Source organism: Cetorhinus maximus, chromosome 11 (genome assembly GCF_964194155.1).
Source record: "Cetorhinus maximus chromosome 11, sCetMax3.hap1.1, whole genome shotgun sequence".
In the NCBI taxonomy this organism is placed as follows: Eukaryota; Metazoa; Chordata; class Chondrichthyes; order Lamniformes; family Cetorhinidae; genus Cetorhinus; species Cetorhinus maximus.
Window position 1 is genome coordinate 33,300,021 of NC_135889.1, and position 27,572 is coordinate 33,327,592.

At 42.0% G+C, this 27,572-nt stretch overlaps 1 protein-coding gene across 9 annotated transcripts in view; it reads left to right on the forward strand.

The window, feature by feature from the left end:
* Nucleotides 1–27,572, forward strand: part of LOC144686492 (diacylglycerol kinase beta-like) — a 691,325-nt gene that overhangs the window by 410,191 nt on the left and 253,562 nt on the right. For all 9 annotated transcript variants that reach the window (XM_078551766.1, XM_078551771.1, XM_078551773.1 and 6 more), the window contains 2 exons: nt 7,598–7,671; nt 13,231–13,305. In XM_078551766.1, the coding sequence (XP_078407892.1) occupies nt 7,598–7,671; nt 13,231–13,305 (149 nt within the window). The remainder of the gene's footprint in view (nt 1–7,597; nt 7,672–13,230; nt 13,306–27,572) is intronic.

The following is a 27,572-nucleotide window of genomic DNA, read 5'->3' on the forward strand; positions in this document are numbered from 1 at the left end:
AGTAGCTATTGTGAAAATTTACACTACCATTGTCACTGCTTTCACCCAGTCCAATACTTTATTGTATTTGCAAAGAAGTGTACAGAATGCTTTGAATGGTACAAAGCAAATGTCGTATCCAGCATTAAACCCTACAGTTTATCTTCTATTGTGAGCAATTTGTACTGTGGCTGACACATGCACATTCCACTAAACGTTTGATTATGTTTGCAACTTAGGACTGGATTGGGAAGGAGGGGTTCCATTTCATGAGACACTGGCACCAGTACTGGACAGGAAGTAGCTGTACCCCAGGGATGAGCTCCACTCAAACTAGAGTGGGACTAGTGACCTAGCGGAAAGGACAAAAAAGGGCTGTGGATAGGGCTTACAACTAATAAGATGGAAGAAGGCTTCTGGTACAAATAAGTCTGAAGGTAAAAGAAATAAGAGATGAGAGTAAAGGTTAGACAAAGGTAAAGAACAACAATGGCATACGCTGCCAGGGAACAAATACAGTTATAAAACAGATATATAAAAGGATTGTTAAAGTTAAGTAAAATAATAACTATTGAAGGCAAGTTAAACAACTTGCACAGCAATGGACATAGCATACAAGTTAAATTGGGGAACTGGAAGCAGTAATCCATAGCAAGGGACCAGATGTAGTAGGGATAACTGAAACATAGATAAAGAACAGGGCTGACAACTAAACGTTGCAGGTTTTACTGTGGTTAGAAAGGACAGAGAAGGAGAGAAAAGGGCTTGAGATAACTTTATTAATTAGAGATGATATCATGGCTGTAGATAAAAAGGATATAACTAACAGAAGGATAGGAACAGAACCCATATGATATAAAATAATAGATAAAAGATCAATTACGTTAGTCGGGATAGACTACAAACCACCTGTTGGTCAAAAGGAGGTGGGGGAGAAATGTGTAAACAGATATGTGAAATGAATCAAGTACATAAAATCTCCCATGATTGTTGTGCTCTAAAATAAACTAGCGAGAAGAGGTAGAGATAGGATTGCAGGGAATGGAGTTTTACATTGTGTGCAGGACTTCTGTATTACCAACATGTAAGGGAGCATTACTGGATCTAGTAATGAGAAATGAACCAGAACAAGTAAGAATAGGGGAAAATATTGGCAATAGTGATCACATCACAATTGGTTTAAGATAAACATTGAGAAGGACATAAGTGTGATGAAGGATTTTTAAATTTGAAAGAAGTTGGATTTTATGGGGACGAGAATGGATTCAGGGGAAATAAACTGAAAACATTTACTGAGAAGCAACGAAATGCAACATTTAAAACCTTGATCAATAAAGTCCAGGAGAAATATGCCCCACTAAAAGCAAAAATAAAGTAGCCAATAATGAAATACTCTGTATGAATGAAGAAATAAGAGCTAATTTGAGAGTAAAGAAAAAGGCATACACTAAGTATGTAGGAAAAAAGGAGAGGATGACAAAATGTAATACAAAAAGTTGGGAAACAATCCAACAAAGTAATTTGGAAGGCAATGAGAAACTACAAAATTAAATTATCAAAGAATATAAAAAGAAATCTGAATTAATATTCAGTTCTTGTCTGTCCAAACCATTTTGATTGGTCTGCTTAAGGGGTGTATCTGCTGGTGGGTTTATTTGGTTGGCAGCACCTGGCACAGGCAGAGGCTCATAGGGTGTATGGATGAGAGCGCATGACACATGTACGGGTGATGATGGGTGTTGGAAGAGAACAAAAACAAGTGGATGGTAAGGGGAGCCCAACAACAAAGTTACCTTGGCTACAGCGATTGTTTCTGTGAGGGATGAGATGGGATTGATGGGAGCAATGGGATGGTGATGGCACAGGGTTGGAATAGGAGGACTGGATGAGATTAAGAAATTGGTGAAGTATGACAAAATGGCTGGGACAATTATTTGATGCAACTGATTATTCGCAAGCTATTCTCTGTGCTAAAAATGAAGGCTAGTTAGATTTGAATGAAAAAGTTTTAGAAAAGCTGTCAGGTGAATTAAAACAATACGTTAACACTGATTCTGTACATGAAGGGGTTAACAGTCTAAACTCTCCAGAGTTTGTACACAGTCCAACTCCAAACCGCACAAACTTAGACTCATGGAAGGAACAGTTATAATATTGCTATGAAACTTGAATCCTAAACAAAGCCTTTCTCATGGAACAAGATTGGTCGTTAGGAAGCTATTCTCTCCGATGATAGCTGGTGGAATTATAATAGGCAGATTTCAAGGCAAAAAAGAAGTGGACTTTTCAGCAGGATGGATTATTCTCCCCCTGAACTAAAAGTCATTCGCCACCTCGCCAAATTGAAACCCGGTTGCCCTACGACAATTTACATTGGGGGCAGCCTTAATTAGTATTAGTAATCGGACCTCGACCCCTCAGGGACAGAAAGTCCCACCGTAGAGAGCTGCCGGCAGCTCTGTGGCCCCAGCAGTGGCCACTGTTGGGACATAACCACTCCCTATGAAGATGTGAAAATGTCTCCTGGACTAGTCCGGGGATTTTGAGCGGGAACAGCTGGGAGAGGCCAGTGAGCAGGGGGAAGGGGAATAGGAGGTCAGGCTAGAGAAGCCAGGGGGAAGGGATGGGGTGTTACCATCTTGGGGAGGTGGCCACAATGTGCAAAGGACCCCCAAAAGGAGATATGCCCCCTCTCCGCTTACTGGCCGGCAGCAGCTTGCACTGTCAAAGCTGCCAGGCTGCCTACCTTCCTTTGGTGTTCCACCAAAAATAGTGGTGGAGGCAGAATAAAGCCCTTAAGTGGCAGTTAATTGTCCACTTAAGGGCCTCAATAGCCCTAAGGAAAAGCATACTGCCTTATGTCTTACCCTCTCCCTATGTAATATGAGGGACAGGTCGGGTGTGGATGGGAAGGCAGCAGGATTGCCACCCGCTTTATTTTACGTGACCCCACCCCCCACCTTCAGATATGGCAACAGGGGGCCATAAAATTTACTCCAAAATATTTATTCCTCAAATAGTATTGAACCCCTCAGATGAAAACTTGCTTTTACAACTCAGGAGAAAATGGTTCCCAATTAGACTTTCACAGAACTGTTACAGGACTGAAGGAGGCCATTTGGCCCATCGTGTCTGCACCAGCTCTCCAAATGAGCATTGACTTAGCATCATTCTCCTTGCCTTTTACCCATACCCATGCACATTATTTCTTTTCAAATAATCATCCAGTGCCCTCTTGAATGCCTCACTGAACCTGCCTCCACCATACTTGTACCCCCTATGCCAACCCATGACCCACTACCCAATCACCATGGCCTCTCGTACTCGCTATGACCCATCATGGCAACTTAGTGCCAACTCATGCCAACCCATGTCCCCCCCCCAACCACCACCCTTTGCCCCCCCTCCATATTTTATATTTTAACAGTTGATTGACAGTTCCTTGACCGTTCTTTGACAGCTTGACCGTTTGACAGTTCAAATCGTGTTTACTTTTGACAATCCCAAAGGGTGGCCTTACCTCACCTGGGAGGTGGGGGTGGGGGGTGGCCTTACCTCACCTGGGGAGGTGGGGGTGGGGGGTGGCCTTACCTCACCTGGGGAGGTGGGGGTGTGGCCTTACTTCACCTGGGGAGGTGGGGGTGGGGGGTGGCCTTACCTCACCTGGGGAGGTGGGGGTGTGGGGGGTGGCCTTACTTCACCTGGGGAGGTGGGGGTGGGGGGGTGTCCTTACCTCTGCCCTAGTGGGGTGCCTTGGCTATACAAACAAATCCACCAACTTTGAACCTTTTCTTACCTGGAACTTCTATGACAAACTTTGTATTTATATTTCTAGGCCTGTTCTACGCATTGCCAGTTGTCTGTAATTTTTTCCAGAGTGAGAAATTTGGATTCTGTTGAAGTCTTTGGTGAAAGAATAGCTAGAAATCCTGTATTTAAAGAGATACTGTTGCAATGAAGTTCCTAATTTGACTGTAAATATTTTGCGGGTCTCAGCTAGGAGGAAACTATTCTACAGGCACACAAATTACAAAAGAGAAGTCATGAAAGGGAAGGGGCCACTAAGGGATGCACACGATGAACTCATAAGTAATAACAGTGGAATGGCAGATGTATTAAATTATTACTTAGCCAAACTGTTTACTGGGGAGATTAACATAATGGGTGTGATATTAAGAGAAGACATAATTAAGGGTATAAAGACTTTAAGATAGAAAAGGGGAAGATGATTTATAAACTAATCAAATTTAGAGTGGCTAAAAACCCTGTCTGGATTGATTGTATCTGCATATATTAAAAGAAGGAAAAAGTTATTAGGGGAGGGAATAGTGCCAGAGGACTGAAAGACAGTTAATGTAATATCTGTATTTTTTGAAAAGGATTTTTAGAACAAGTCAGGGTACCATAGATTAATTAGCTTAATGTTGGCAGCCGTAAAGATAATGGAATTCTTAATCAAATATGCAATAGAAAAATATCTAGAAACCGAAAATGGAATAAAGAATAGTCAGCATGATTTCAAAAAGGAAGGTTATACTTGACCAACCTTTTTGAATTGTTTAAAGATCGAAAAAAGGTTAGACAAGAGTAATGCAGCAGATATAAAGTAGTTGGATTTTCACAAGGGCTATAAAGGAACCACACAGTAGATTCATGGCTAAGATCAGATCATGTGGAGTTGGGTTCAAGTAAGAGAATGGTTATACTAACAGAAATTATGGGAAATCTTAGGAGGCCTGGCAGCATGTGTGGGGAAAGAAGCAAAGTTATTGTTTCAGGTCAGTGACCTTTCAGCAGAATGCATAGCAAACTGGCTACAAAACAGAGTCAGGGCTAAAAGTAATTAATCAGACTCGCAAAATGTGGAAAGTGGTGTTCACAAGAATTGGATCTGGTACCATGTTGTTCACTATTTGCATAAACAATTTGGACTCAGCAATCAAAAGCACAATTTTGAAAGTTGTGCATTACTGTACAACTAATCAGGGGCATTGTTTTACAAAGGAGTGCTGTGGCAAAATATAGGAAAACCTTAATAAATTTAAATAGTGGGCATGTAAGTGACAAATGAACTTCAGTATAGATAAGTGTGAGGCAGAACATTTTGCTGACAAGAATAAGGAGATCACATACTCCGTTGTCTAAATAGAGTTGGGAGCAGAGGGACAGATAAACAAATCACTTAGGGTGGAATTTTACAGCACTGTCGCGGCTAGGGCGGGACCGCAAAATGCGGCAAACCGTTCAAAAGCCCATTGACTTCGGCGGCACTGTAAAATTTCACCCTTAAAGTAGTGAGCCAAGTTAATATGGACATAATAAGACAAGCAAAACACCCAGGCTCCTTTGTAGGGGAATAGAATTGAAAAGCAGAGAAGTTATGTTAACCTTCTTTAGAACCTTGGTTAGGCCACACTTGGAGTACTTTGAACAGCTCTGGTCTCCGTTTTATGAAAAGAAGACGGTGTAAAATAGATTTACTATGATGATGCTTAGAGGTTATACCTATCAGGAAAGATTGAACAACTTGAGGTTCTTTTCTCTAAAAAAGAGAAAACTTAGGAGTGGCCTTTTCTTGTTCATGGGTTATGGACATTGCTGACAAGAACAGCATTTATTGCCAATCCCTAAATGCCCCCAAGAAGGTGGCGGTGAGCTACCTTCTTGAACTTCTACCGTCCATGTGGTGTACTGAGGTCTGGAGCCAAGCGATCCTGGCAGGGCATCATTCAGCAAGTTATTGGTGAGCAAGTGCCACTTGCTAGTGCTTTTGATGCCGCTTTTCTGATGATTGCGAGTAGACTGATGAAGCAGTAATTGTTCGGATTGGATTTGTCCTGCTTTTGTGGACAAGACTTATTGGGCAATTTTCCACTTTTCAAGTAGATGCCAGTATTGTAGCTGAATTGGAACAGGCTGGCTAGAGGCACAACCAGTTTTGATCAAACCTTTACGATTATGAAAGGGTTGATAGGTCAGTGACGTGGAGAAGATATTTCCATTTGAGGTGGAGACCAAAACTAGTGATCAAAAATATAAGGGAGTCACTAATAATCCAATAGTGAATTCAGGAGAAACCTCTTTACCCAGAGAGTGGTTAGAATGTGAAACCCACTACCCAAGGAGTAACTGAAGCAACTAGCATAGATGTATTTAAGGGGAAGCTAAAAAATCACATAAGGGAGAAAGTAATAGAAGGGCTGTTGATTGGGGTTAGCTGAGGAAGGTTGGGAGGAGCTCATGTGGAGCATAAATAATGGCTTGGACATAAAAACAGAAAATGCTGGAAAAACTCAGCCGGTCTAACAGCATCTGTGGAGAGAAAAAAAACAGTTAACGTTTCGAGTCCTCATGACTCTTCAGAGCGGAGTCATAAGGACTCGAAACGTTAACTCTATTTTCTTCTCTCTCCACAGATGCTGTTAGACCTGCTGAGTTTTTCCAGCATTTCCTGTTTTAGTTTCAGATTTCCAGCATCCGCAGTATTTTGTTTTTATCTTAATGGTTTGGACATGTTGGATTGAATGACCCGTTTCTGTGCTGCAAATGCTGTTATGATGTGTGGCAGCTTTTAGTTGAGCCATGTTTAGTGTTCGTTATGAGTCACATTCATATTCTTCATTGTTCAGCTTTACTTTCCACAATATAGGGGAGAATTTTCTCCCCATCTGGGCGGGGTTGTGCAGGAGCGAGCGCGGGCGGGCGTGCACCTGATTGACGCCCCTGATCGGCTAGGCGCCAATTAAGGCTCACCCAGCGTGAAGTGCGCCCAGAAGCGCTGAACTCTCCCTGTGGGGGCGAGGGGAGGAGGCTGAGTCGGGGCCTGCGCTCTTGCACGCATGTGTGTGAAAGAGCACAGAAATCTCCCTGAGGCACAGAGCTGCCTCAGGGAGATTAGTTTTACGTATAAAACATTGATTAAAGGGAGAAAAAAATTTAAAGGACATGTCCCCTCATGTGAAACTGTTACATGAGCTGGGACATGTCCATGAATGTTAATACAAATTCTTCCAACACTTTAAAAACGTTTATGAAACCTCATCCCGCCCGTGGATGAAGTTCCATGATAAATACGAAGGCCGCCTGGGATCTTCACCTGCCCGCCAACCTTAATGTTGGGCAGGTAGCTCAGGTCAATGTTTTAATTGATTGTTAAATGGCCTTAATTGGCCGAGTCGGCTGCACACCCGCCGAACTGAAAATCTGAATGACGCACGGAGATGCCGGGACGCACGCCCGACGTCACCCCGCTCGCTGAGCCGAAGATTCTACCCATAAAGTAGGAAATTTATGGAAAATATTGCACAATTATCTCTGACAACTTGTGAATGCTATACACTCATCAACACTGTTTTAATGTGTTTTTAATCTTTAATTGCACTTATTTTCAATGGCTATGTTCACAACATATGGTTATAGTTATGATCAAAGAGCAGAATATCTTCTATGACTCAGTGAGCACTGGGGATGAAGTCTCTAGCCGGAAGTGGTTAATCATAATAAAAGTTTATTACTTTTGGAAATATGAATATACCCAAAGTTAAATGGAACCCACTTGACAAACTGATACAATGCATGTTATCAGAACTTCATATTTATTAGGACATTTATTTTACAGATTACATCAGTGCCTGGAACACATCCACTTCTCGTGTTTGTGAATCCCAAAAGTGGTGGAAGACAAGGGGAAAGGTAAATGAGAAAACTATCAGATCAGAAGAGCCTTTGTGCCCTGGTGAAACATAATTTTGTTTGTGGTTCATAATATCTGGTAACTCCTGTGAAGTATTACATAAAGGAAAATCTTTTTGACATAATAAAACACTCTGCACAGAAAAATTTCCTCCATCCAGCTAAACAGAATAATGTTTTTGAGATTAATACACAGTTGGATGAAAATCTGACCTTCCACTTTTGATATAGAAGCAACATAATAGATCGTAAAATAGTAGAAATAAATAACTTAACCTTACTGCACACTTACAACATTTTTCTATAGCTATTAAAAGCAGTCATTTTAGCTTAGCTACAGGAAAGTGTCTCCAAATGATTTTTGATGAATACATAATGGCCTGTGTTTTGCAGTAAGAATAACAGTGAAGTTGTCAGTGTTAGCCATTATTAGAGTAAATCAAACAGCTTCCAGCAACCACAGATGTACATTTAAATGTGGAAGTCAGGGAGGTGCTATCTTGAGTTGCCCTGCTACTCCAGAAACTTCACAATAACTGTCTCATTGAGAGACTCAGCATTGAAACATGAGCAGCGATGTGAAGTGGAGGCTGCTTATATGATAAATACCCATTAAACCTGACAGAAAATGTTAGGGCTTGTCCATTCCAGTCTAAATTAATTTTTAATTGCATGATATGTGTTAATTACTGACAAACACACTCTGGCACTGGAAATTTGCTTTTGGAAGTCTGGCATGTCATCCCTTCAGATTTTAGTTACTGTTGAAGATTTTAAAGAATTTAAATAAAAAGAAGTTTTATTTTTCTTTGTTTCCTTTATCTCTCTCTCTTAATCCTGCCTTTTTTTCCCTGTCTTTATTTTGCTTTCTGCACATGATTTGGCATTGAATTAAATATTCTAAATTACACTTCTTGATCTAGATTCTGCAGGTCTCATTAAAGATTCTTCAGTCTGATTGGTTAAGGAGATATGCAGTTGCTTGGTGTGTTCACAGAAGCCTCAGATCCCCTGTTAAGAGCACTATGCAGTTTTGGATTTCTAATTGGTGCAGTTTCCAGTGCAAAAATCCATAGTATATGAACAAGTGTAAGTATAGTTAATGGCTAGTGCCATTCATTTGACACTGACTACAAAATCCAGGCTTCAATTTCAGATGCTAGAGCTCTGATCTTAACTTTGAATACCCAGTAGGAAAAGGGCAGGTGAGCATTTCAGCAATATTCGGCCCTATTTGAATTAAGTCTTGAATCCACAATCTTCTGATTCAGGTGAGAGCATTGCATCTGAAGCAAGACTGAAAGCAAAAAAAAAACAATAATTTGCATTTGTATAACACATTTTATGTAGGCAAATGCCCCAAAGTGTTTCAGATAGAAGTATCCTGCAGGAGTGGAGGAAGCTTTAGTGTGTCTTGGTCTTTTGTTATATTTAACCTGCGTCTGCTTGATGCTCACACATTACCACTAACATCCATCAACATAATGGGCACAAAATTCACTCCTACCCCTCAGATTATAAAGGCATTTAATGGTTTGACATTCTTGTTTTCCATAAATTGCATTGTGCATTGGATTGGTTTATGCTTTTAGACATTGTTTGAATTGTTTCAGTCACAGTGGCTGACATTTTCAACAGGTTTCTTAATATTTCATTTGGTGTTGGCTTCAGTTACCAGTTAAATATTGATAACTGAAAACCAGCCTCCGCCATAATCTCTCTTCCATAGCTGCCAACTCCATTCCTCTCCCTGGCAAATAGCTGAGGTAAAACCAGATTGTTCACAACCTGGGTGCCTTTTTCAACCCTGAGAGAAGCTCCTGACCACATATCCACGTCATCTCTAAAACTGCCTATTTCCAGCTCTGTAACATCACCCAACTCCGCACCTGCCTCAGCTCATAAGACCATAAGACATAGGAGCAGAAATTAGGCCATTCGGCCGATCGAGTCTGCTCCACCATTCTATCATGGCTGATAAGTTTCTCAACCCCATTCTCCCGCCTTCTCCCCGTAACCTTTGATCCCCTTACCAATCAAGAACCTATCTATCTCGGTCTTAAATGCACTCAATGACCTGGCCACCACAGCCTTCTGTGGCAATGAATTCTATATATTCACCACTCATGTACCTGTTAAAATCCTCATCTCTGCCTTTCCTACCTCTAGACTTCAGCAACCCACTCCTGACCAATCTCCCACATTCTGCCTTTCGAAATTCTGCCATCAGTCAAAACTCTGCTGCCTATATCCTTACTCACAGAGGCCCAGCTTCTCGTCCCCGGGTTGGAGTCGCTGAGTTGGGAGATTTCCCAGCTTGGTGAACCCAACCTTTAAAAATGACCACTGCAGGTGCAATTTTCGGTTGAGGGAGTGAGGTAAGATAGGAGTCGGGGTGCACTGTCTTGAAATAAATAAAAAATAATAATAAAACAAAAACACCCCTTCAGCTCCCACCTCCCCCCCCCCCATCCCACAAACTCCCTATGCCCCACCCATGCCCTCCATATGCCTATACCAACTTAGTGCCCCTCTACCCACTCCCCATGGCCCCTCACAACCTTGTGCCAACTCATACCAATGCATGCCCCCACCACCATTTCCCCCCCAAGCCAACTAGTATCCTTGGACAGTTCCTTGACAGGTTTGGCACTTCCTGGACAACGTTGACAGCTTTGAGACTTTCTGGATATCTTTGACAACTTTAACAGCTTTGAGGCTTCTTGGATATCTTTGACAGGTTTGACAGCTGGTCATGTGGGGTGGTGGTGGGGTAGTGGTATTACTGGACAGGTAACCCAGAGACCCACCATAATGCTCCAGCGACCTGGGTTCGAAACCCACCACGGTAGATGGTTGAAATTGAAATCAATAAAAATCTGGAATTAAAAGTCTAATGATGACCATTAAACCATTGTTGATTATCATAAAAATCCATCTGGTTCACCAATGTCGTTTAGGGAAGGAAATTGCTGCCCTTACCTGGTCTGGCATACGTGTGACTCCACACCCACAGCTTAAATGCCCACTGAAATGGCCTAGCAAGCCACCTAGTTCAAGGGCAGTTAGGGTTGGGCAATAAATGCTGACCTACCCAACGACGCCCACATCCCATGAACAAGTAAAAAAAAAAAATTCCTGGACAGCTGGGCAGCTCCTGGACATTTGCTGGACAGCTGGGCTGTCCCTTGACAGCTGGGCAGTTCCAATGAGTTTGTGCATAAAAAGTTCACTTTTAACTATCCCAAAGGGTGCCTTACCTCTCCCAAAAGTGTCCTGGGACCCTATCTAAAGGGATACCTTACCTCTCCAAAGGGGTACCCTGGCTATCATTAAAAATCTCACCTGTTCTAATCTGCAAACTCTGGATTCCACACATTTGTTCTTCCAAAATTCCACTTCATTGGAGGTACCTGGTGATTTAAATGGCCAGCTGCCTCCTCGAATCCCGCATGTGTGAACCCCAGTCTGACTCCAGTTGTGCCCCTGCAAAGATAGGAAATTCCGGGTCTGGGGCGGGTCTTAGAATTTTTGGTCATTTTCGGGAATTTCGCAATGACAGTGAGGCTTTGTCATGGTGAAAATTTGGGCCAAAGTCCCATTCACCTATCACCTGTACTTACTGAACAACGTTGGCTCCTGGTTAAGCAACACATGATTTTATCATCCTTGTTTTCAAATCCCTCCATCCCCTCTCTCTTCCTTACCTCTGTAATCTCCTCCAGCCCCAAAGCCTCCAAGGTAGTCATGCTTATCTAAATCCGGCCCCTTCAGCATCCCGATTTTAATCGGCCCACAATTCGGTACCAACAAGATGGAGAGGGCAGGTATTGAGGTTCTATGCTCAGACTTTCAGGAGCTAGGGAGGAAGTTAAAAAATAGGACATCGAAGGTGATAATCTCTGGATTATTCCCTGTGCTGTGTACTAACAAAAATTAAAAATAGGAAAATGGGGGATGGGGGGAATTGATGCGTGGCTTGAGGCATGGTGCAGGGGGGAGGACTTCAGATTCTTGGTGCATTGGAACAGGTTCTGGGACGGGAGCACTTTGTCAAAAGAGACAGTTGCATCTCAAAATGACTGGGACCAGTGTCTTCATGGGGTGATTCACTCGTGTGGTTGGGGAGGGAATTGAACTAAATTGCAGAGGGGTGCACACCAGCTTATAGAAGTAGAACAGAGGAACAAGGTGCATTAAGGAGTGAGAGTGTTGGGTAGTGCTTGAGAAGGAAGTAGTACCCATATTAGATAGGAGCAGACTAAGAAGAACTGTGAGGAGTTCAAACACAGGTTTACAATGCATAGATGGAATATAAATTCCCTCCCCTGAGTTTGGAGGCGGGGGGGGTGGCATTTAATCAGGAGGGGTGGGTGCCGTGTGAGGACCCATTAGAGGCCCCGGTTAAGTCTGGGGTGGGAAGGTGCCCTGCTGTCAGCTGAGGTCCTGAAGTGGGCAATTAATGCCCATTCAAGGGCCTCATCCCACCCCCACTTGTATTCAACCAGCACCAGGTGAGGTGGTCACCAAGCAGGGAGCCTGAAAAGCAAACTGTGTCAACACTGCTTGCGGTCTCCCAGGGCGTTGGGGATGGGGACGGGACGGGGATGTTTTCTGACTAGAGGATGGTAGCTGGTAGTGTTCCCAAGGGTCAATGCTCAGACTCTTACTTTTCTGAAACATATAGGTATATATGATATATATTATAAAGCTCTGATTAAGCCACAACTAGTGTATTGCGAGTTCTGATCACCACACTTTAGGAAGGATGCAAGGTTCTTTGGAGGGTGCAGAGGAGATTTACCAGAATAGTTCCAGGGATGAGGGAATTTAGCTACAAGGTTAGTTAAGGAGCAAGGGAGTTTGAAGAGTGATTTGATAAAAGTGTACAAGATTATGACAGGATTAGATAAGGTCAACAAAGGAAAGCTGTTCTCAGCTGATTGTGCAAGGGCTAGGGGACACAGATCTAAAACTTTGGGCAAGAGATACAATGAGGAAGTGAAGAGGAATTTTTTATCGCAGTGAGTGTTAATGACCTAGAACTCTCTGGCTACGATTAGCAATTTCAAAAGGAAATTGGATAGGCATTTGTGGGAAATAAACTTGCAGGGCTATGGGGATAAGAGTGGGGGAATGGGACTGACTGGATTGCTTTACAGAGAACCAGCATAGATTTGATGGGTTGATTTGCCACCCCCTGTGCCGTTATGACTCTGACATTGACGACTGAGCCTTCAGCTGTCTAGGCCCTAAGCTCTGGAATTCCCTACCCCAAAGCCCCTGCCTCACTACCTCTCTTTCCTCCTTTAAGATGCTCTGTAAAACCTACTTCTCTGACCCAGCTTTTGGACATCTGCCCTAATATGTGGCTTGGTGTCAATATTGCTTTATAATGCTCCTATGAAGCGCCCTGGAACTTTTTATGTTAAAGGTGCTACACGAATAAAAGTTGGTGTTGTACCTAGGATGAAATATATAGATTGCAGTACAGCTTGCATGCAAAATGCTTTGTTTCTTGAAAATTAAGAATGATTTCCGTAATATTCTTTTTGACAGAGTTCTCCGAAAATTTCAATATCTCCTCAACCCAAGACAAATTTATAATCTTGACAGAGGTGGACCTGTGCCAGGGTAAGTGTGTAATATTTTAAACAATGGATAATACTTATGCATTGTGTTTTTTTTCCATTTATGGGGGAAGCGACTACAGGAGATGTTAAGACCAAAAGCTCGATTGATACTGTTAATCTGCCTCAGATCAGCCAATTCGACATAGATGAGAGGTCAAATCTGAGATGCTCCTAGTTTATATGCCTCAGTATTATCTAATTCACTATTCAGTACATGAAAAATGAATATTCAGGAGTATCGACAGAATGCAGAAACATAATTTATTATTGGAGTGGCAGATGTTAACACTTTTATGTGTTTAGTAATAAACTTCGAGACGAAAGTTTAGTTGCTGTTAAGTTTGTTTGAGTCAGGTTAGACAATCTGGTTTGCATTAAGATGGAAGCAGAAGAAGTAACATTGGTTATACAGTGCTATCACAGAAATAGTACATAGTATAGCATATTTTCATGATTTCCATGATTATGATTTGACAACCATGGGATCATGGTTAATTAAGCATAGGTTAAAATATTGTTGGGATATGAAAACTGATTGATCTTAAACAGCAATAAATTGACTTGGGTCATAGTCAGGTTATGTTGGGATCACCATAGCAGCAAAACAAAATTAAAATATAATCATTTAATAACAGAGCATCCAACCCTTACATAGTTAACATTCAATTTATTGAAAAATCTGATCATCACCCTATTACCTGTATTTGAAACTATAGATTGAAAGATTTCTGTATGTCTCATATAATTGTGTTCTATGCCATTTTGTCAGATATACCCATTACCTGTTTTGTTTTTCAATATAACAATGGTGAAGCAAATTACAATGGAGCAAAGTCCTAAGATTTAACGTTGGTTCATTAACAGCAATATTTTATTATAGATCTTTGATAGAGTTCCCTTTTAAAAGCAGCAAGTGCTGGAAGCACTCAGCAAGTTAAGCAGCATCTATGGAGAGAGAAACAGAGTTGTGGCCCAGATTTTCTTGCCTTCGTCCATGTCGGAATGGAGGTGAGAGGATATAAAAATGGAGGGTGGGACTCAAATCCTGGATTTTTGCGCCTATTCCAGTGTGGGCTATTTATGGCACTGGCATAAGAATGCAGGTACTGAGCCCATACTCAACAATCCTGCCTCTGCCTACTCGTTTGGGCAGGTGGGCATTTTGAATCCCCCGCTATTTTTATGGAGTCGGGCCTGTTTTGTGAGATGTGGTCACAAAACCTCAGAGGGTCATGATCAGGTGGGGAACCAAAAAAATTCACTTGTTTCTGGAATTCGTTCATTGACTACCTTCGAAATATAGATTTTTTTCCCCCAGTTACCAGAATTAGAGGCAGTATTGTAACATAGATGTGTTTTTACTGCAGTGATTAATTATAGGGCTCTGTTCTGCAAAGGTAAGTTGACCATTACATTGACCACCATTGTGTAAGTGTTGACATGCATTACAGTACTTTTCCCAATGGATCAAGTGCCATAATGCATTCAGAACTGTAGAAAAATGTGCTGGGAAACTCTCCTGTCGTGTTTTGGACTGAGATTTAAATGTCCAAAATTTAGTGTTAGCTTTGGAAAAAAATGATGCTGCTCTTGAAAGTTTAAAAAAAAATCTAAGCACTGCCACACTACATCAACTCACAGGCAACCTGCTTTGAAACGGAAATGAAACGGCAGTTGCAGCTTTTAAAAAATGGCCATCTGCTGTTTCGGTGATCTTCACTGTTGACATTTCCAAGGATTTGTTTTGATACCTGGGATTATTATAAATGCTTGGCTGAGTTTTAAAAGCTCCAGAACCATTTGTCCCAGCAAGGGGCTGTTTTCACATTTAGATTGACTGCTTTAAGAAGCTATGAAAAGATTATCTGACTTTGATGTTGAAAGTGGATAAGTGCTTGTTTTTACAATAGATTGGCCACATGAGGGGATTTACACCTTTTTGAGTGGGTTTGATGGATGAGGGGTTTTTTTCAGAACAAAGTGTCTTTGAATATGACAACTCCTTTTAGATTGTTAGAAGTTTATTTTTTAAATGTAATTTCAAAGATACCCTGAGGTCTGCCATGTAGATACTGGGTGAGTGGCTATGGAGGATACATGGGAGACATGAGGGTTGTGAAACTCCAGCCAAAATTTTCAGTTGATAACCTTTCCAGCATAGGTACTATGGGTCAAATGGCCTCCTCCTGTGCTATTTCATGCTATGGTTCTCTAAATAGGGTTTTGCCTATTTCAGCTGCACTGTTATATTCTGCTCATATTCTCATTGGTTGTTAACCGTAAGTTTAATGTTTTTGTCTTGGTGCAAGAGTGTTATGGATTATGACATTAAGATAGAGATCAGCTATGGCCTAATTGAATGTGGTACATGCTTGAGGGGCTGAATGGCCTTCTGTTCCTATTTAGCCAAGTAGTTGGATCAAGTAGTTTTATGTTAGCTCCAGTCCGTCAATTTGGAATCCGGGTATTAACCCCCAGAGTCCATACGATGAGTTGATATTGTTAGCTTGTATCAGTAATCAAATTTGGCTGAAAATGTGTGCGAGGTTTGAGACTTGTTGCAGCTAAATGTGTGAAGGTGCAAGATATATATATATATATTATATATATATAAAAGATATAAATGGCTGATATGAATCCTAATTGATATTTGATAGATGAGTCATTGTATGGTGCATATCCAGGTCCTCAAAGCTTGACCTCTTGCATTAACCTCCACGACTGCCTCGTCCCACTGTCTTCTGAGCATGTGCCTGGATGGCTTCTTGGTCTCCTGCGGGCATAGGCCTCCTTTGCACCTGTTCCACCAAGGCCTTGAGTGTAACATTGGAAAACTTTGGAGTCTGCTCTCTTCTATATTGTCTTCCCAGGTCAGATTCAGCTTGTAAAGGACTCCCTGCATGTGCTCCAGCCACAATGCACCACCCCTTTAAGAAGTGAAGACTAGCTTTAAACAGTGCAGGCTAGCTTTAAGTGGTGGTAACCACTCATGTTACTGGCCTCTTCCTCAAACATCCAGCCAATCAACAGTGCAGTTCATGCTGGCTGGATGCTGCAATCATGCAAAACAGTAGGCAGCGAAAACTTGGTGTGGTACCTGCATTGCAATCAATTGGTGTGGGTTAATTACAAGTACCATGCCTTGTTTCGGAGGCATCAATTTTTACCCCCAGAGCATTTAATGACAGTAATAAGGCAGTAGCAACTAAATCCACATCGAGGGAAAATGGTAAAAAGTTATAACTGAAGACACTATATCTGAATGCAGAAAATATTTGTAATAAGGTAGATGAATTAATGGTAGAAAGAGACAAATACATTTGATCTAATAGCCATTATTGAGATTTGGTTGCAGGGTAACCCAAGTTTGGAAACCAAATATGCCAGGGTGCTTGATAGGCAAAAGGTATCCAAAATGGACAAGGAGGAAAGGTAGCTCTGAAAATAAAGAAAGAGAAAAAGGTAGTAGTGAGAAAGGATCTGAACCTAGAAAATCTGGATGTTGAATCAATATGAGTGGACCTACAAAATAACAAAGGGCAGAAAACATTCGAGGAAGTAGTTTATAGGCCACTTTACAGTAATCGTAGTGGGCAGAATTTTCCCCCAGTTGGGGGGTAAGTTGAAGAGCGGCCGTGTGAAGGCGCGCCTCCGATTGGCGACCCCGATTGGGGGCGCACCACCATTTTACGTGGGCGAGCCTATTAAGGCCCACTCAGCACGTCCGCACAGAAGCGCTATGCGCTTCCTGGGCGGCGGGGGGGGGGGGTGGAATCCCCAAACCCAAGAGTGCACTCTTTCACACATGCGCACAAAAGAGCGCACTCATTTCCCTGAGGCTAAGTGCTGCCTCGAAGATAGGCTCTACAGTTAAAAAAAATGTTAAAAATAGAAAAGAAAATTCCCTGACATGTCCCCTCACTGTCACATGAGTTGAGACATGTCCATCACTTTTAAATTCAGTTTAATTACATTTTTTAAAACCTATATGAAATCTCATCCTGCCCGTGGATGAGGTTTCATGCTTTTTCTAATGTCCGCCGGGGCTCCTGGCCTGCCCGTCAACCTTAAGATTGGACGGGCAGGTCCACTAATTACTTCAATGACTCTGCCAATGGCCTCGATTGGCCATTGACAGGTCAGCAGGCGCACAGCCTACTTGAAAATTTAAATGGGGCGCGATGACATCGGGAGTTCCGCCCGATGTCACCGCGCATCGTTTTATGCGTCAGAGAGCGGGCCACGCCCCCTGCTCACTGACCGGAAAACCCTGGCCATAGTGTTAGACAGACTTTAAATCGGAAAATTAGAGAAGCATGTAACAAGTGTAATACAATATCCTGAGAACTTTAATCTTCATATTGTCTGGGTAAACAAAACTGGCAAAAGTAGCTCGGAGGCTGAATTCATGGATTATATTCGAGGCAGACTTCTAGAACAATATATTGAGGAATCAACTACGGAACAGCTCTTTTAGATCTAGTATTATGTAATGAGACAAGGTTAATTATTACTTTTACAGTAATGGAAACTCTGTGGAAGAGTAATCACATGATATGATTTCATACTAAGCCTGAGAATGATGTGGTTAAGTATAAAACTAGGGCCTTAAATTTAAACAAAGCCAATAATGAAGGTACAAGGGGTATGTTGCCTGAGGTAGATTTGGAAATTAGATTGAAAGTTATTAGATCTAAAGATAAGCAATGGCAAACCTTTAAAGAAATAATTCATAACTCCCATGAATATACATTCCCTTGAGGAATAAAATCTCCACTGGAAAAATAACACAGCCATGGCTAGAGATTTAAAGAATTGGATTAAAAGAAGTTTACAATGTTGCCAAAAAGAGTAGTACCCCTGAAGATTGGTAAGGTTTTTAAAATCAGCAAATAGCAAAATCAGCAAATGAGAGGGAGCAAATAGAATATGAGAGTAAATTAGCAAAAAATATATAAACATCATGTAAGAGCTTTTGCAAGTGTGTAAAAACAAAGATTAGTGAAAGTAAACATGCATCCCTTAGAGGCAGAGACAGGGAAAATTTAATGGAGAATCAGAAAATGGCAGAGACTTTAAACAAATTCTTTGGCCCAGACTTTTGTGGAGGCAGGCCTACTCAAGAGCCTTTAACGATGACAGGCAGGACCCAATTCTGGAATCCCACATCCATTCCCATTTCTGGCAGTTTTTGCCAGTGGGGGGGCGGGGATCAGGGTCTGGGTACTGAGCCTGCACCCTGCACTCCCAACCTGTATTTTGGGGTTTTTTTTCATGATAATTTCAAACACTTTTTATTACCCTTAAATGGCTCATTGGTTCGGCACATAGTGCATACTACGTGAATGGCATATCTTCCCCACACTCCCCCACACAATTTTCATGGAGTCCGGCCAGCTTCTTGAGGACCCCTGGTTCACGGCTCCTCAGAGGAGTTATAAACCATAGTCTGGATTTGGAAACACTTTGATGGGTAAATTTAAAGGTCTTACCCATGCCCGCCCATACTCCATGCTGCCCCCATGCCCCCTCCTATCCCCTATGTTCCCTCTTATCCCCATTCCCCTTCCATGGCTAGACATCTGTTGAGCCAGATGGCCTTGTTATGAATGCTTGGCTGTGCTCCAAGACACTGATATAATCAGCTTAGTAGAGGGTCTGATGATACATCTTAAGGGGGAATGTTAGCTTTGATTGACATCTTTATGAGGTTATAGTAAGTTATTTTTTTCTTTGTTGTGTTTCAATGTCTATTTATTTGGACAAGATTCGGAGGTATGAAGTGGGAAAAAACTTCTGCTTTGATGCTATGAATGGCTATGTCTGATTAGCACTTTTGTTGTAAAAGCAGCGGTCTGTTTTAAAAGAGATTTCTTGTGTATATTTTTGGGAGGTTTTTCCATGAGCATTTGCTATTGTTGTATGGCTCATTGGTTCTATACATAGTGCATAGAAGATGCAGGGAGCATGGAAGGAGCACGGAGATAATGGAAGGCATATAAGGGGGCATGAAGAGGGCATGGGGGATATGATGGGGCATGGAGAGGACATGGGGATAGCTGGGGGAAGTGAGGGCATGTGAGGGTTAGAAGGCTGAAAAGCCTTTAATGCAACAGGGCCAAAGTCCCAAAGAACCGAGATGGGCCTTCTAACCAGCCTGCCTCAGCACTCACATGCCTCCATGGCCACCTCCAAACTGCCTCTGGAGGTGGCCGGCCTGACTTCATCCCACCCCAGCCTCTCTGGAATGAAAGTTTGGCAGGTGGGTGCATGATTAAAAGAGACAGGCCTGCCGAGTTGAGAAGTTTTCCAATTCGACCTTCCTACCTCCTCCACAAAAATCCAGCCCTTTGTGTCCCTCTACACAATAGAGAAAGCACCAGAAATTGTGTGGAATGAAGAACCTAATGTGGATGAGGAAATTTAAAATAAATAATATTAGTAAAGAGGAAGTGGTAGAAAAGTCAATATAACTAAGATTGACAAATCCCCTGCTCTGATGGCCTACACCTAGGCTTTTTAAAGCACTGGCTACCGAAATAAAGGATGTATTGCTTTTGATCTTTCAGAATTCCTTGGGTTCTAGAATGATTGGAAGGTATTAAATATCTCGACCATTTAATAAAACAGGGAAAGAGAAAACAAGGAACTATAGGCCAGTTGGCTTGATATCTGTAGTGGGGAAAGGCGTAGAAGCTGTTATTAAGGGTAAGGCATTTGGAAAATTGCAAAATGATTCGGCAGAGTCAACTCTGTTTTATGGAAAGGTAATTCTGCTTGACAAATATAATTGCACTTGACAAATATATTTAAGTTTTTAGAAGTTGTACTTATCAGGGTAGATAAGGGGGAACCAATGAATGTAGTATATTTGGGGCAGAATCTTCTGTTCTGTAAAATGACGTGCGGTGCATTCAGGCATGCATCCCAACGTCACCGCGCATCATTCTGATCTTCAGTTCGGCAGGCATGCACCGGAGTCAGTTGCACGCCCGCCGAACTGTCAAAGGCCTATTATGGCCATTAATGAACTAATTAATGAACTAATTAAAGCAATTGTCAGGGCTGTCCGTACAACCTTAAGGTTGGTGGGCAGGCGAAGAGTTCAGGCAGCCTTTGCATTTTTCATGAAACCTCTTCCACGGGCGGGATTGAGGTTTCATGAGGGGTTTATTAATTAAATAAAAATTTTAATGAAAATTCATAAACATGTCCGAGTTCATGTGACACTGTCACATGAGGGGACATGTCTGAATAATTTTATATTTTTTATTTGTTCCATCTTTAACACTGAACTTAATACCCCTGAGGCAGCTCTGTGTCTCAGGGAGATTTCTGCGCAACTCCGGTGCGCGCCCGCCAAACAGAAGATCAGAATGATGCGCAGTGACATTGGGACACACACCCGCACGTCATTTTACAGAACAGAAGATTCTGCCCCAAATATACGACATTCACTGGTTCGCCCTTATCTACCCTGATAGTTACGACCTCAAAAAACTTAAATTTCCCCAAGAGAGCGCAGGCCCCAACTCTCCCTCCTTCCCCTGCCCGCACAGGTAGCACTGAGCGCTACCAGGCGTGTGTCACGCCTATGTAAAATGGCGCGCAGCCGATCACAGGCAGCGATCAGCTCCGTGCCCGCTCCCGACCAGCCTACCCGACGGGAAGAAAAATCTTCCCTTGGATTTTCAGAAGACAGTCAATCAGATGCCACACAGCAGATTGTTACACAAGATTAGTACTCATAGAATTGGGATTATGTGTTGGCATGAACTGAGGATTGGTTAACAGGCAGAACGGGAAAAAACAGGGTCATTTTCAGCATTGTAGGGCGTAATTAGTGGAATTCTGCAAGGGTCAGTGCTTGAGGCTGAACTATTTACAATCTGCATCAGTGACTTACATGAGGGGACCAAGCTGAGAGGGTGTTTCTCTACAGGCTCAAGTCTCAGGATAAGGGATCAGCCAATTTGGACTGAGATAAGGAAAAGCTTCTTCACTTAGAAGGTTGCAAATCTTTGGAATTCTCTACTCCAGAGGGCTCTGGGTGCTAAGTCAATTAAATCTATTCAAGACAGAGATCGATAGATTTTTGGGCACAAAGGGAATCAAGAGAAATGTAGGTAAGAGCAGGCAAGTGAAATTGCTGTAGAAATTCAACTGTGATCTTGTTGAATGGCAGAGCAGGCTCGGGGGCCATGTGGCCCATTCTTACTCCTATTTCTTATGTTCTTATCTACTGGTTAATGTTCTCTTAAAATTTGGTTGAGTGTGGCCAGTTTTTCTTTAAATGTGCGGCACCTTTGAACTTCTCTGCACTGCTGCACATCCTCAGTATTTATCACAGGAAAAGACATTGCAGTACCTTCCAGGCTGCTGCACAGCCACACTTAGCCATAACTTAACAGGAACATTGGTACTGCTGAGTAGTTTTCATGATTTCAAGCGCTGTAGACCTCAAGCATTTTAAAATTACCCACAACATGAGAGAGCATTAGAGTCAAACCAAGTCCCACCACCATAGCATCTCTGTTTCTTGAAGCTGCATACAGATCAGGCTGAATCTGATATTGTGCGCTTAAGCCATTTATGATATGGTATATATAATTTATGAAATTCATTACCATGTTTTTTTGTCAAGTATAGCACTTTTGATGAGTGATTCATAAGATAAATACAAGTACAGTACCTCAAATCCAGCTGTCTGAAAGCCAGACTTTTTTTTAAAGTGAACGCTTCCATGCAGTATCACGCGCCTGTCATGTCCTGCACTTCGAGTGGTCAGAGTGACCCTTGACCCTACTGGACCCAGCTCAGCCTGGACTGACCTGAGCCTTAGTTGAAACATGGTGCCAGTCTCACCATTAGAGCCCTGCTGCCGGTAGCCCTTGTTAATGAGGAGCACACTGGATATATGGTTTGAGTGCACTGGATAGCTTTGAGTGCAGTATCAAATTTGATGTCAAATTCATTCCAAATTAGAGCTTTTAGTGTCAAACTGTAATTGAGAGCATTGAGTATACTTGAAAGCAAAAATGATGAAATTTTCAGGTAAGAAATATTGATACCTCCCTCCACTAACTAGCACTACTGGCAAACCAGCAGTATCCTCTGTTAGTGACAGGTAAGCAGCACCTATAACCACCCATGGAAACTATATCTTACATGACCGTTAGAATGAACAGAAGCAACATAGCAGAGGGAAACAGCCAGACCCTAGGGCCAAACAAGCCTCAAAAGGGAAGGATAAGCACACTCAAGAACAGACAGACATGTTGCAATATGCATGAGGCTGAAGCCAATCATCACCTTGCCTCCAAAAACCAGCAAGATTCAAAACCCGGTACAGATTCTGTCCCATGGCTGCCGGTTTGGAGAGACACTATAAGATGTCAGCAATGGCTCAGTAATACCACTATTCCCTACCCAAAAATGTTAACATCATTTTTGCTTTCAAGCGTTCTCAATGCTCTCAATTACAGTTTGACATCAGAAGTTCTAATTTGGAATGAATTTCACATCAAATTTGATGGTGCGCTCAAAGCTATCCAGTGCACTCAAACCTATATCCAGCGTGCTCAAAGCATTCAAGTGCACTCAGCAATCTGCATTGAAAAATACAAGAAAATTAATTATTTAAATAATACCTGAATTTATTCAGTTTTTCATTTTATCCAAAAACCCTGTTCTGCTATACAGTACATGCATGAGAGCACCACCTGATCCCCAGCAGTTCTTAATTCATTTTAATCTCAGGATCTATACTTGCCACCCACCCATCCGCTCCTCCCCCCCCCCAGGTCTCAGGGTCTAAACCCTCCCCTCTCTTCTCCTCCCTGCCGTCCAAACTCTCCCCTTCCCTCCAGCCTCCAAAATCTTCCCCCCACCCCTTCCATGTCCAAACTCCCCCCACTCCTCCCGCCAGGCCTCAGGCTTCACCAATCTCCCAGGCCTTGAGCCTCACTGACCTTTGGGGCCTCCCAACCTCTCTCAACTCACCTGCATGCACCCCCCCCCCCCCCCCCCCCCAAAAAAAAAACCTGGACTTCCCAGGGGCAAGGGTTGTGCTACACAAGTTATATGTTATAAAGAAAAACATAAAAATACTCATCAAAACAGGATCTGCTTTTTCTAAAGTTAGCTCAGTTTTATGATGATTGAAGCTATCAAAATGCAGAAATATGGAAAATAAACTCTGTTTTTGGTGTCTGAATGCTTAAATGATGTTGCTAATCGCAAATGTTTGAGTGCTGGGGTTTGGGGCAATTGATGACTTTGATGTCAGTTATGGTACATATAATGTTAAATGATAGCTAAGTGATTGGTTTTGAGCACAATTGATATAAAATGAGCGCAAATGAATGCTGTTGGACACAAATGATGTCAAACTGTTCGGGTAGGGCACCACCTCTGAGTCAGAACGTTGTGGGTCAAGGCTCAAGTGAATAATTTAGGCTGGCATTCCATCATTGCAAAGTTGGAGGTGCCATCTTTCAGACGAGATGTTAAACCAAGGCCCCAGCTACTGTCTCAGGTGGATGTTAAAGATCCTACAGCACTATTTTGAAGAAGAGCAAAGGAGTTCTGCCTGGTGTCCTGGGCAATATTTATCTCTGAAGCTACTTGCACTAAAAAACAGATTATCTTGTCACCATCTCATTGCTGTTTGTGAGGACTTGCTGTGCTGTCATGACTTCAAGTATTTGATTGTCTGTTACGTGCTTCGGTACATCCCAAGTTTGGGAACATTCCAAATCAATGCATTTTCTATCTTTCTTAAAAATTACATGGGAATATTATCCTGATAAGCTCATCGTGTATGTATTTCATTTTGGAGCCAAAAAGACTAAAAACAATAGCTCTATTTCGCTCAGCTGCTGGAAGGCTTTAGTTCAAGTGCAGTTTGGTTGGTTTAGTGAAAGGTGCTACTTTGAGTATCATTTTGAAATGGATTTTTGAGGCAGTATTTTAGCAACAAAGCCCAGCTTCCTTGGTCCACATCAAGGAAACTGTTTATCTTCCCATTTTTGTTCTTTAGGCATCTGTTCAACAAAAATAAAGCTGAACCAATATGAAATCTGTGAGAAGTCATCTTTGTCCATCCATGAGGTTAATTTGGTTTGCTAAATTAAACTGGTTTTATGAGCAGAATATTAACTGACAAGGTAAGGACAGTATTGGGTATAGAAAAGGAGTTAAATGCCCCAGAAATCCCAGCATATCAGAGACCCAACATGATCCAGTGTTTACCGAGCATTTGTGAAGATGCATGGGGAACCCCCATGGAGCTATAATTTAAATATATTAAGAGCCAATTTATGCAGACTTTCACTAATGTGAAACCGTTAAGAACATAACATGAGAAATAGGAGCAGGAATAGGCCATTTGGCCTCTTGATCATGCTCTGTCATTCAGTAAGATCATGGCTGACCTGACTGTAGCCTTAACTCCACTTTGCTGACTGACCCATAACCCTTGAAGATCAAAAAGCTGTCTAACTCAGCCTTGAGTTCAATGACCCAACTTCCACTGCTCTCTGGGTAGAGAATTCCAAAGATTGACAACCCTCTAGGAAAAGATATTCCTCCACAGAAGATATTCCTTCCGTCTTAAATGGGAGACTCATTATTTTTAAACTGTGTCCTCTAGTCCTAGATTTTCCCATAAGGGAAAACATCCCCTCGGCATCCTTCCTCTTGAGCCCCCTCAGGATCTTATTTGTTTCAATAAGGTTCTCATTCTTCTAAACTCCAATGAGTATAGGCCAACCCTGCTCAACCTTTCCTCATAAGATAATGCCTTCATCTCAGGAAGCAACCAAGTGTACCTTCTCTGAACTGCCTCCAATGCAAGTATATCCCTCCTTAAATAAGCAGACTGTATGCAGTACTGTAAGTGTGGTCTCACCAATACCCTGTACAGCAGTAGCTAGACTTCCCTATTTTTATACTCCACCCCCCTTGCAATAAAGGCCACCATTCCATTTGCTTCCCTAATCATTTGCTGTACCTGCATAATTTTTTGTGATTCAAGTATGAGGGCACAAACATATCTCTGTACTGCAGCATTCTGCAGTCACTTTCTGTTTACATAATATTCTGTTTTTCTATTCTTCCCTCCAAAGTGGACAACGTAACATTTTGCCACATTATACTCCATCTACTAAATTTTTTTCCCAATCACAACCTATCTACATCACTTTGCAGCTGCTTTGTGCCCTTCTCACAACTTGCTTTCCTACCTATCTTTGTATCATCAGAAATTTGGCTACTACGCACCTGCTCCTGGTCACTATGTGACAACCTAGCTGTCTCCCTTGGAGGCTCCACCAAGATGTGGGTATTGGAGTTGGTCAGTGGTGTGCCTGAATCATGTGACGGTGCTTCCTCAGAGTGCAAGACCTTCTCTAAGGTCTGCTCTGTCATCCTGCTCCAGCACCTGTGATGCACTTACTTTGAGTGATTTAGAGGAAAAATACCACATTCAGGACTCTAACCTATAGCTTCCCTCTGCTGTTAAGAGATTTCCCAGTGCCATTGATGCAGAGGATAGCCTGGTTTCCTAAGAACTATTAACCTCTGTCATCTCCAAAACTGCACCCTGAGCTACAGTTTACTGATGGTGTCATAGCTTTATGCTTGGAGAACAGACATTGACATCCTTTTTGTGGCAAAGTGCTACCTGAGCATTGTGTGCAAACCCTTTATTTACATACCAGCCATGAGGTTGATCAATGAGGAACCCTGATGTACTCGGTTGCCATTAGAGGTGCTTTGCACTCATTAAAAGCCTAAGAAGTCCTATGAGACCTCTATATCCTGTTCAGATAATGTCCTTGCCAAATGGAGAAAGTGATGAAGGCCTTGCAAATACCATATTTGTCACTTGTTTGATACAGGTTGCCTGGTGTAGTGCATGTTCCTGGAGCGGCTTAGAGGGTTCTGGTAAAATACAAGTTTCATGTTATGGTAACTTTCAGTTCAGCAGAAACAGCTGTCCATGTTCCAGATGTTCTGCAGCAGGAGGTACAATGACAGCTTGTCTTTCAAAGGGAATGTGACAAAGGCAAGTCCCCTCTAACATGCCAAGGTGCAAGAGGAGGGATGTATAGATGCAACAAGCAGACAGAAAGCCTCAGGTATCATTGAAACTGCATTTAGATTTGGTAACCTCTCATGAACCTAATCTGAAGCATCCTGTACGTTCAGAATTTGGTAACAAATGTTCATTTTGTACATTTCAATTTATATGTCATGCAGCAACATAATAGAAACGCAGAAGTAAAGCATTGGCAGCAGGAATAAACCCACAAAAATGGCAAAGATCCCAGCAAAAATAACTAATGGATGGAGTAAAGTACGTTAAACTTGTGCCAGAAATGGCAAAAAATCCCTAATGTATAACAACTAACAGGTCCTTTAAGAACTCTACTTGATCAAGCCAGAATATAAGATTTCCAGTGTATGCAGTCATCTAGACAATCAATATGCTGTGACAATCCTTCACTTGCATGTGAGGAATTGCAGTGAAGGAACACATTTAAAAAGTTTTTCAATGATCATGAGAACAGTAGCATGACTTCATTTTTGCACCACAGTCAGGAATTGACTGTGATTTGGGCACAGTGCCATGAGCCTAATTTCCTGAGGTCTGTCCATTTCCTGTGAGGCTATGTACTGCTGGCAGTGCCTTGGAAAACTTGCTTCTATTTATTAGTGTTCTCAATTCCTCATTACATTTGGTAATGAACAATGTAATAAGAGATGCACATATGTTAAAACAGCTTGTGTCCATCCCACATCTAAAGTGCCCATCACAAGAAGTCCAAATGGAATCCTGAGGATATCTCTCACATTTCCAATTCCTTTTAGTGGCCATGTGCACCTCTTCCCTACCCAAGGGCCTCTGCTCATTCTCTTTACAGCAGTCTAACTTCAACAACAGTACTCTTCCCAAGAAAGGAGCCAAGTAACTTTTATCCAAGAAACATGTCCAAAAGCAACAGTAATTTGCTTTTTAAACCTTACTGCATTTTTTTTCTGGGAATTTCACCACACACAGTACCTGAGCACTAACCTTAAAGAGATAGGCCAGATTAGTAGCTAAACATTACAATCATGTCCATACCCAAATTATCCACAAGCAATGCCAAGGGAGGTCAGGCTTTCGAGCATTGCACATGTCTAGGTTTACCACTTTCATTGATTGGTAGCTCAAAACATTTAATTATGCACAGGTGATAGACCATTTATTAAAATGTTACG